Genomic DNA, 11,715 nt, shown 5'->3' on the forward strand with positions numbered 1-11,715 from the left:
AAGGTTTGCTTACGTATCTATTTACCTTTGATCACCTTCTTTTTTCTAATTAACATTGTATACGAATATTATATATACTTTGTTTTTATATAACTAATTATGGAAGTCATAAATACAATAAACACCTAGTTCAACCTTAATCAATTGTTAATTCTATGTCAAAGACGAGCGGCTTTTCTATTGAACATTGTCTAGTTTATGCAGTTCGGCAGTCCACATATTTACATACATGATTCAAGGCTATTGCTCAAATTGTATTAGGGAGCTTTCAGTCCCGATTCACAAGTCGGCCTATCTGTGCTTTCCCGTGAAGCGACGCCTATGCCTGACTTGAATACGTAGAACCTCTACTTTACTCTACCTAACGTTTAAATAGCCTACTGTCGCTGGTCGCCACGGAACGGTTTGCTCTCAGAATAATTAGCTTCCTCCTTGTTTGCATCGACCCGACGAAGCGCTTGGCAGACAGGCACGACCCAGATCGTTACGCCTTCAGCCGATGGCCGTCCACAGCAAAACGCTTTCGGCTGCAGTTCCAATCATGGCGCTGTCAGCTGCTTCGACCGGGTAGCCAATAAGCTGCTAGGCGACAATACTTCCAAACTCGGACGACCAAAGCGGCAGTTGCTGACAATAGCACTCGTAACTATTATGGGTTCTTATCATAGTACCTAACGGCAAATGTGCCTTCCTTAAGGTTAACGCTCACGTCAAAGAAAGAGAACTCTTAAAGTTATGGCAATGAACGATTTTTGTTTTTATATTTCAATATTTTCATCTAAACGGAAACCTGGAGAATTATTGATGTTTCACATGCGTCTGCGCGAGGCCACTAAAGTCTAGGAAATGTAGCTTTTCATGACATTTTTTAAAAATAAAATACAGGAGTCACAATAACACAAAATAATCATAACCTATTAGCTGTGTAACAGCAACCAATTTTGCAATTATTATTATTATTATTCATAGATTTCAAAAAGAATTCGACGAAGGATACAGGTCTGAGCAAATTGCATTCAGTACTGGACAGATTCTATCCGGTCTTTGCTTCATAAAAAAGTTTATCATCGTGTTTCATTAAGTCTTGGCAGAAGTAACAGACCACAGCTGCTAAAAACGGCCTTAGCCTTCACTGTTCTGAGGATTTTATCGGCAGCACTTAACAAGGGAAAAATTGTAAACCAATTCGTCGAGCTTCGTGTGTTTAAGAATAATGTTAAGTTGTCTAAGCACGTGTTCAAGCCTTTCGCGAAAAAAGCCGTGTTGTCGCCTGGATGTTCCTGGAATGAGCCTAAATATCTCCTAGCCAATAAGCCCGATCTAATGCAGACATCAAGCAGCTATTTAGGGCTCCGATAGAAGACGCATGAAATTGGTATTGATGTATGCTGTTGATTTCGTATTAGAGTTAACTGGCCAACTCAACAAACAATAATAAAGCTAATAGTAATTCTATTTGTAGGATAGTAAGAATTCGTAAAAAGAATGAAAAAAAAAATTATTTAACTTATTTCTTAAATATTCAATAAGTTTTGTGCAAACCATCAAACCATGGTAAATTCGAATGTGCACAATGACTAAAAGTTATATAGTGAAAAATATATTTTTGAGAAACAACAACATAAATAAAGTAAACATATCGATATGTATTGCTAATATTTTTAATTATGCATAGGAAAAGCTACTGAATTAGTAAAAGCTTTATAGTGAATATGTATCAACCAAACATTAACCGATTTTAATTTCTTTGTATAAATAGCTTTCTTGGGAACGACATTAGGTATGATGGAGATCTCTTATGTGTAAGCTTCAGTAGAAGAAAATATTGATGTTTTTACATTGCGTTGTTATTTCGCTTTTCGAGCGGCATAATAATTGCACGGAACTTCGAAAGTTAGGATTAGCTTTACCTATGAACGCCGAAAAACCGCAATAGAGTACCAAGGTAACTTAAATAGATTAAGTCAGTGACAGTGACAGGTTAATTCCAATGGGAGAGCGGAATAATTATCATGGACAACTATTTATTATTATAATAATTATATAAACATTTATAATAATTATATAAACACAGAATAACGAATAACTAGTACACGGTCATGGAATATCATGTGGAATATACTTTTTGGGATCATGAAATATTTTTTTGTAGGGCCGAAACCAATCAGCCCTTGTATTCTTGCAGATGCATTATCAAATGCAGATAATTGAATAACACATAAAAAAAAAAGTCACTGAAACATTGTGACCAGACTGACTGTATCAAGGATGACTGTAGCAGGCCAGCGACAGGAGTGTAAATCCTGACAGACTGTATTAATTGAATTCCACTTGGATTCAGGCTGAGTTAATTTGCGCTTCGGTTAAGCTCGATTGAAAAAAGCAATGGGAGCCTGTTAACCAGCATTTAAAAGGTATGCAGAATGTAAGGGCATCCCCGATAGAGGACTAGACAGTATTTAAGCTAGAGCGTTCTGCAAACACATGCCGATCCAAGTTTTTTTTTTTAGAATCGAAAGATAAAACATACAAATTGATTTTACAACTGCTGCTAACCGAACTATTCACCCGTTGGCAACAGGTAAAATACTTGACAACTTGATTAACTGTATTTCTTAAATGATCCGAGTAAAGCACCAACTTATCTAGCATCGTAGTTAAAATAATTTTTGTCGCAAGTGCATAACAGACCAACCAACTGTTTGATGACGGGCCAAAGCCTGATGTTCGCGCGGATTTGCGCTAATTGACGCTAGATGGCGCTTTTCACAGTTTGCACACCAAAGAGGCGCGGTGAGCACCCAGCGGAGCCATCAGTGTCTGTTAGTACGTGTAGAGCACTTGGACAAGTGGCGCCGCTGTAGCGGGATGAACATTGCGTCTCCGTCTGAAACGGCAGAAGGTAGTTTAAAGTGACAGCTCTTTGCTATTCTGGAAGAAAGATTTGGTGTGAGTGCTGAGTGCCGCTAAACGTATCCATCAGACGGAGTGGCTGACAGGGATCGGGTTTTTGTGTGTGTGTGTGTATATGTGTTGTTCATTTCTTTGTGAGACGGATTCGTGGAAGCGGAGAATTGAACTGGATTGGATATCGTTTTTTTTAGACGGGCCGTGTTAGGGACCTCTAGCACTCACTATGACGGATACAGGCTACTCGAGTGACGAGGAGCGCCGCATCATTCAGGATTCATATATCCGCAAAGTCAGGGTACGTTGTCTTCGCTTTCACAGCCGACTGAAAAAAAAAGGGAGAATTTTTTTATGAATCTATTTTATAATTCCTGCAGCACCGAGGGATTTCCACGAAACGATTCTTTTTTATCAGAGGTATGCATATACTTGTCATACGTACGCTGGACTTAGTATTTTGAGGTGGATGTATATATTTGGTTCACAAAAAGTGCGCGTTTTTGATGCCTTTCATTATCACCCCTACATCTATTCGGAGATAGGTGGGTGTCTCCTGACAAATAAGCTGCAATTTCTCTAATATTTCTTGCATTATCACTCTGATTAAGTGCTGCTGATTCAAAGATATCCATGTATATATATATATATATATAGTTTCTACGCGCCAACCTGTATTTTGGAGGTGACTTGGGTCGTAACAGCTTCAAGTTGAAACATCTTTAAGAATAACAACGCCCGATGAAGCCGTTGGTCTCATGGCTTGGTGTGGATGCAATGTGCTGGAACACGAACTAGTAGCTTCCTGTATGGCTGCAGGCAACGGGCGTAGCTTTTGCGGGTAAGCAATCGATGTGGTATCCTCGTTGTTAAAGCGACGCGGCGTTCACAAATGTTGTTATTGTAATAAAAATTATTCTAGAAATTGATTTAAATCATTCAAGCCGGTACGGCAAGCTTCGTCTTAGGCCGGCAACTTTTTATTATTCTTGGGTTTGTCACCTGCGGGTTAATCCGTTCGCAAATGCGAATCATTAAGCTCAGTAGACAAAGCGTCGACTTGTCTGCTATGTCTGTATGTCAATTCAACCCGTTTTATCTGCAAAAGGGGATAAAAGTTCTTGAATCCACAGTGACAACGTTCAAAGATATTTTCCTCTGCAAGTCCTAGTTAAACTATAATTCGCTAAAGTAGAGCGTCCGGTGTTTTAGAAACGGTGCTTCCGTAGTAAGTTTATTTAGTATGCTACGTGGCTTTTTGGTTGGTTGCCACGTACTGGCAGTTAAGATGAAAACACGAAACAAATATATTTAGCACTTTTTGTTGATAACAACGACATCCTCAGATATCGGACCGTGCGAATCCACATCCTCATTAAAACTACCAAAAAAAAGCAAAATATAGATGAGTGATTAGGTTGTTGGTCTGTTAGTACGGACGAAACGATAGTAGTCAGATCATATTTTATGGTAGCCAGTTCTGTATCGCTAGCGCTACTTGGTTTTCGAAGCAAAGCTGCACGTTCTGCATATAGGGAATGCCAGTTTCACTGGATATAAGTGAGTGTGCACATGCTTGAGTGTACATATGAAATGCTTAGTATACATGTCTGTAATTTATTAGAAAGCATTGGGCTGTATCTATGTATTGAATCCAAGAAGTATGGTAATATAATATCCGCAAATTTTACGGAATTCGTCAAAAATTATAAGGAAACTCATGTTTGTATGGATGTCTTTACTGCTTTTATTATGTACTCGTTTTTACGACAAAAACACATCCGCTTAATCGAATTGCAATTCTTGGAACTATAGGCAGATATATGTGCAAAATGAATAATTTCTCTTAAAATCCTTTACCCATCTCAAAGGGTCGTGTATACCTCGGTTACTACCCTCTGAAAAGGGACATGGAGGTTATCGGCACACTCAACGAGAGGAACAAATAACCCCGGAGTGTTCGACTGGCTAAATGTCCACTATTTCTAATACCTATTTGTTTTTAAATTGTATTATATTAGATAAAGCAATTTTTTCAAGATAGCTATCTAGTTGATTGTCTATCGAGCGTATTTTCCATTAAGTTTAGGGTTCACGTCTACACGTGTAAAATAAATAATTTATGTTCTACGTATCAGACGTTCCTTTTCATAATCGCCCAGCCTGAAGTGTTTTGAGAATGACGAGCCGTACTAGAGGAACAGCAAGTTGACACTGCAGGCATATTTTTCCAACGAATCTAAAACCGGTTAATGGAACAGTACGAAAAGAAAGAAGGGATCATTGGCTTTTCTGCATAACAGCGTGTTTCCTTTCTACGTACGAGTTTTCCGTGAACGTTAGATGGGTCAACCAGTGATCAATAGCTTGTCGTTTCTCTCTTCTTTGGTGTTTCGCTTCTGCGCTACATAAGGATTACACACACGCGCTCTATACGTGCGTATCAACAACGCGACGTTGGTGCGACCGTTCCTCGCTAATATCGATGAAAGGAAGGTGTTAACTTTACAGCCATCCCGTCTCGATATCGTAACCCGTTCTGAGGACACCGTCACAGCTAACAGGAATGCCGGGAATAGCTCTTTACGCAGAGCGCTAGTTTATGCGTCGACGACGTTGTTGATGATACAGTCGCCGCTGGTGCCAGGCACAGATCGAATTTTCTTTGCTGAGATCGATTACGCATTCGCCTGATTGAGTAAAAGAGTGGTAACATTGGGAGAAAGGATCTAAGTTCTGCCGTTCTCAAGTTGATAAACTTGTTGCTATGGTCGCCCACCGTTGAACGTTGGCCAGACGGACGAACGCTCATAATAGCGAAGCGGCATCTGGCAGCGAATGAAAGCCAATGCGACCATTCTGTAAACACATTCTCGGCTGGGGTTGATATGGGTAGAACAAAATTGGTCGGCCGGTAAGGCTTTCGGTCTAATCGTATCTTCAATTTCTTTCTCGTCGTAGCTTTGAAGAACGGTTGGCTGTGTAGAGTCGTTTGTTTCAACCAATCGAACGATAGCGATGCTTGTAAAGTTACGCAAACCGTTTATATACATGAAAGGAAGAATATTCTTGTAACAGCAGCGAGAAAGTTCATAGTAAGTTCTATCAAGCCTAACTATGACGACTATGTAAGTGGCACCAAATCTTGAAACGATAACCGGCCCTATGCTTGACCCTGTACCATAAATTTGGAGAGCTGTATTCAGTGTCACAATTTAGTGTTCGTAAGCCACGACTACCTTGGCTCGATGTCATTTAGATTTCTGAACGGCGTTGATTTGAACGCAACCTTTGACGACGCTCTCTCAGTTCGGTGAACTCGAGAACGGCAATGGACTATGAAATAAGGGTAACCGATGCTCTGGCTGATTGTTTACGTAAGTGTGTAGTGGTTAAGCGTCATCGCATATTAAACTAGAAAAAGTCATTCTAGATAATAACAATGACACATGTTAACCAGTGTTTTTAAATTCGTCTGACATAAAATAATAACGGTTATGCCATTTTGTGTATATATATATATATATATCAAATCATTTTGTTGTTGGCTTTGTTCTTTTTCTCCCGCGAGAAAGTATTTCCGATAAAGGATTTGGTAGTAATTAATGACGAAGCCAATGGATCACCCTCTTCGCCTACGTAATGGCATAGTGAGTGGCGTGTCTGTCTGGTAAACCTGCGGATGCGTGATAGTCTGGTTTCAAATCCGGGCATGGATACACTTTCTTTCGTGTCGAAAGCCAGTTATGTGATTTGTGTGATGGGGGTGCCTAACGGCGGTAGTTGACGGAAAAACTGAAGCATTTAGGCCATTCCATTCGACTCTGAAATGACAATGACTCTATACTTGTTACGTTACTGCAAGTTTGACTGTGAATGATACTTTTTTCGTCCCCCCCGTATAGACGGTTTTCTTCCCGCTAAAACTCCGGAGAGTCCTTTCCGTAAACTATAAATATAAATAGCGAGGACAGCTTATTTAATTCAGCCAAGCTCAGCCTTGTCGTATTAGAGTGTCCACTACTAACAAAAACAGCAATCTCGTAGTTGCTCCACCTCCTTGCTATGGCCTACCAGGATGAGTCTTGTTCTCAATGAAGCACCTAGCCCCTTTCATGAGCGAAAATGCACAAACACGAACTAGCCCGAACTAGCGAGACGAAAAATTTAATTGGTGCCTGTTTGCGGACGGACTTCGGTCAGCAACCGAGATCTACAGGGCAGTATAAACTATTCCACATGAATATCAACCTATAGGAGCAAGAATAGTAATAATCTGATCAGCGTTTACTTTCGAAGCCCACGACTTAGACTTTCTACCGCACTCGACGCCTATATTTTTAGTTGTTCGTTGGCTCACCGTCGTAGTAATAGTAATAGGCGGCCGTAATCCAGTCGGATTGGCTGTTGTATCAGGAATAACTTGAGACAGTGGCAGAATTGCAGGTAGACACCGTTGTGTCAGAGGGCTGATGCCGTTCCATAGCGCATAAGCGTCATCTGATTTGCGACAGCCATTTACTCCAGAGGGCGGAAGTGATAGTGTGGCTAGATGATCGCATCTTCTATTTTTGAGCACATGTTCATTCTGGGTAGTAGTTTCGAAGATGTGGCGCGGTGCAAGTGCGTTCCAGATGTATAGACCACGCTGGTAATTGCAGTGAAAACTAGAACTAACTTGGAAATAAAGGTATTTGCATGTGGTCCAAAGCGTCCTTTTTTCCATTAGCAATAAAAAGAACGCGTGCCTTTTTCAAACAGGCCAATAGGCTTGTTCGAATGGTACAAATTTTCACTTTATCGATGCAATATTGGTAACGATTTCGTTCGCTTATGTAGTTTGTTTTGAAAGATCTCCAATCTGTATATTAACGTCGCCGGAAGCAGGTGCACGACGACCATGGCGTGCATTGGATAACATGGTTTAGAGGCATGCTTTAAAATATCTGTTTAGCTCAATCGTTTTCTATGAAAATAGATGAATACCGTACGTCGGCATGCGTCTGAGCAGCAACGACGACAATCATTAAATCGTAATACATAAAAGTTCCAATGGTAAATTGTGATTGTAGCACTATCTGACTAAATTGGGTTCTCTCAAAAAGTAGAACGACTGGGTAAATCGGAAACCATCGATTCTGTTTATATGAAAAATAGACGACAGAAGCCCGTAGTTTATAGAGAAGTAAGATACGCGGCGTATTTAACGTGAACGTAATAGTCTTGATCCGATGTAGGCATGTTTAGATGCGGAACGCCACGTAAATGTCGTTAAAGATTCATGAGAACTTACGCATGTCACGAAAGCTCTTATATACAGTGGCAATCATGTAATACGGCCAGTAAAAATGACTAAAAACATATTTTAACAGCCACGATGATAATTAGTTGAATAGGCATAAGGAGCCGGCCAGTTCTGGCAGAGGTCGTACCCTCCAGAGGGTTTTATAACGAATACGAGGGCTGAATTACAACGCCTCGGGGTAAATTGTATACTCCCTAAGGTGATACCTAAATCTGTGTAGCCAATCCTCATGGAGGCAGAGATGTCATAGAAGTATGGTTTACCCATCGCTGAATTAGTATACAAATCACGATGCATTATTGCAGTTTACTTAGCCATGGACGTGGACAAACAATGGTATGTTTTAATGACGCAATGTTCATCCGTCCGTATAAAGCTAGCTTAAAGTGCTCCTTAGGAGAATAATTTCACAGGGTAACAGAGTAATGCGCACTGGACATCGACTGACACTAACCTAGCTCTACGTGCACAGTCCGTATCGTTCAGTGTAGTGTAAGCTGAACACTCAAAGCAGAACAGCACACTGCCTACTCTGCATTGTAGTTGAGGTCGCTTGATGTTCTATATCATGGCTTCGACGTTAGGCCAAGGTGCAGCCTGAATTGCCGTTTTCTAACTTGCCAGGCTTTCCATTTGGTGGTCCTGTCACGGCAGCTTTTCACCCCGAGCAATCACACGCGTCCCTCGCAATCACACGCAATTCTCGGCGTAACAGAAGTGCCTGGCGAAGAAAATCATCGACTAAATCGTATGATATTTCCCGTCCAGTGACGATTAGCTAACGGTAGTGTGCGTCGAGCTCAATGGGTAGAGGTGCATAAGGGACACACATGCAGTGCTCAAAAAGGATACTGGATATCGCAAAGTAGTTGATAGTTTCAATTGCTATTCAAGATGTACACATGGTTTTCTATAAAGCATCCTGAGCGGAATTTCAATTTAGAAGTATATGTATGTGTGTAATGTTTCGTTTGTTGTTCTATGGTTTTAAATGATTCTCACACTCATTGGTATAAAATAATTATGTCTCGTAAAGGAAGTTGCTTTTTAATTTTCTGATACTCCTATGAATTCGTTATATAGTGATAACATCAAATTATATGAAAAATATATTGAAAAAAAAACTCACGATGCAAATGTCGAGAGAGTACTACCTGCATTTTCTCGAAGGAGACTTGCCAGAACGTTGGGAAAAGGCTGCCAGGAAAGCAATGAAAAGTTTAATCAGTACTTCGTGGTGATCAAACTTTTTTTTGCTATGTATTGTTAAGTAAATCAAGAATGGCTAAATGCTTGAATCGATTTTTTGTTTCATTCGTGTTGAATATGTTAAAATGTGTTTATGACGCGCTCAATTCATCGCAGTACTCTGCCTGCGGCTGTGCACGAAGCTGTAATTCAAAGTTCGACAGACCGGAGCCTTTTCGCCGCCTTATCCTGAAGCCTTCCGTAATGATCAGGCCTAGGGCGGCCGCCAGCATACGACTAATACTTCTGTCGGTTAATCTAAGTGAGCTTGGCCAATATTATCCATCTACAAGCTAACGTTCTTCAAAGCTTTCAGCGCAAACACTATACATATATACTGGGAATGCACATTATTACTCAACTAATATGAAAAGTGTCCGATTCTTTTTGTTTGTCATGAGTTTTCATGATGAACGTACTGAACTTACTAAGGAAAACAGTTCCTTAACAAAAGTTAGGCACTGGAGGCGGGCCGCCGCAGGTTTGATTAAAGCATTACTTTCGCCGTGTAATTTTACGCTGCTGTTCTATCTCTATGTGAAAATGTAAAGTTCGTACCGCGTAGATTTCGACGCTTTCATCGTCAGTATAAACATCAATGGAAGCAGAAGCAGGTCGTTTCATGCTGTGTAGAAGAAGCGCCCCACGGAAATGTGCCAGTGTAGGGAAGCAGTGCTGCCGGCTGTCTGCCGTCCCTCTGCTATTGCGAGTGCCAGCTGTTGTTCATTTTGGCTCCCATTGGCCAGACGAAGCTGAGCAGATTTTCGTGATCTGAAACTGACACGAGAGAGGGACTTGTGGCTGCCAGAAACAAGTCAGGTGGCTAAAGGGTTACAATAATTTTTACCTCAGCAGTTTGACTGGATGAATAGGACTTTTACCCTTGTGACGATAAACCTATACGAAACTTAACTGTGCAACGTCGGATCCTGTCATGTATAGGTTAAGATGTATCAACTTCGAAACTATCTCCATACTATTGTATAAAATACAAACAGCTAAATAAAATATAGCTATTTGTCTTCATCCTAGCTACATCTATGCTTAAGCCTAAATCAATAGAATTCAGATTTGTATTACAGTTTCCAAGCGAGTTTCTGTGTTAGTCGGAAACAACGCCTAAGGGCAATACTTCATGTAGAACATTAAAATTGAGACCAAACGGTACCAAAACGCTGATCGATATTTAAGTCGCATTGCACAAGCGGACCGTTACTTCTCGGCTAAGTAATGCCACTGCAACTGATCATAATTTGTCCGAGCTATACGTTGCTCCAGACGGTCTTCACACAATCGTAATTTTGGTTCATCAAGACTCTCCTTCCCTGCACCCAAAAACGCCCGCTGTCGGAACAGAGCTCCTATTGTTTATCTACCTCCAATATAAGTTAGTCAAAGCTCTTAGCGGGACAGGTAGATATAACCTGCACAGATGCAGATCTGAAGAGACAATTACTTTAGAAAGACACGATGAAAAATGGTGGTTCGCTCGCCCGTTCGATAAACGGCAGTGGAGCTATATTCAGACGCCGGCTAAAACATTGGTGGGAGTGACCGCTCCTAGTAGCCTTCATCGTAATGTGCTCCACATGCTATCTTTCTGTGTCCATCTGTGTAAAAGGAAGAAAAAGGTCAACTAAACGTCGCTCGCCATTGAAGATCTATTGCGCACCTTTCTTCCGAGCTCGAACGGCTGTTCGGCATTCCCGGCAATCGCTAGCAACACTATGGCCACCATCCGACGAACGTCAGGCTGCTCCCAAGCTGCATACTAAGACGAATCAGCTAGCACCTACTGCAAGCTCAGATCATAACCACTTTCGGTGAAATAGGACTCAAGGAGAGGATACATCTTCCCCATTCGCCTTGATTATTGTATATCTGTGTGAGCGGGGAATTACAAAAGTCGTTCGTCTCTCCCTTACCTTGTTGGTGTACGACAACTCCCTTTAGGCTGTGTGCGTTGTGTCCCATTCATTGCGTCCTGAAAAGCGGTGCCTTTACTGGTGAGGCCAGCCGTCCAACCAGCGCCCGTTATCGTGTGAGCATGTGTGAGACATATTTAGCACCAATGATCTTAGGAACCACTTCGATTCAGTAGCATACAAAGATCCCCGGAAGACGGATACCAGAACGGAACTAGCACGTGTACAACTATCGTTTTAAATTCTCCATGTAAGTAGATCTATTGTGATTTAGGGTCACGCATCGACCTGGTCAACGTATAATGGTGCCAGCTGACATTATTCCAAGCG

At 41.1% G+C, this 11,715-nt stretch overlaps 1 protein-coding gene and 1 long non-coding RNA gene across 2 annotated transcripts in view; both read left to right on the forward strand.

Annotated features, from left to right (window-relative positions):
* Nucleotides 1-1,706: 1,706 nt before the first annotated feature.
* The window catches only part of Rhp (GTP-Rho-binding protein rhophilin), a 151,587-nt gene continuing 141,578 nt past the window's right edge, over nt 1,707-11,715 (forward strand). Inside the window, exon 1 of the mRNA XM_022851479.2 lies at nt 1,707-3,208. Within this exon, the coding sequence (XP_022707214.1) occupies nt 3,137-3,208 (72 nt within the window). The 5' untranslated portion in view covers nt 1,707-3,136. The remainder of the gene's footprint in view (nt 3,209-11,715) is intronic.
* The window catches only part of LOC147752054 (uncharacterized), a 37,629-nt gene continuing 37,502 nt past the window's right edge, over nt 11,589-11,715 (forward strand). Inside the window, exon 1 of the long non-coding RNA XR_015315140.1 lies at nt 11,589-11,635. This is a non-coding gene — a long non-coding RNA (uncharacterized LOC147752054). The remainder of the gene's footprint in view (nt 11,636-11,715) is intronic.

Source organism: Varroa jacobsoni, unplaced genomic scaffold (genome assembly GCF_002532875.2).
Source record: "Varroa jacobsoni isolate VJ856 unplaced genomic scaffold, vjacob_1.0 contig00230, whole genome shotgun sequence".
Lineage (NCBI taxonomy): Eukaryota > Metazoa > Arthropoda > Arachnida > Mesostigmata > Varroidae > Varroa > Varroa jacobsoni.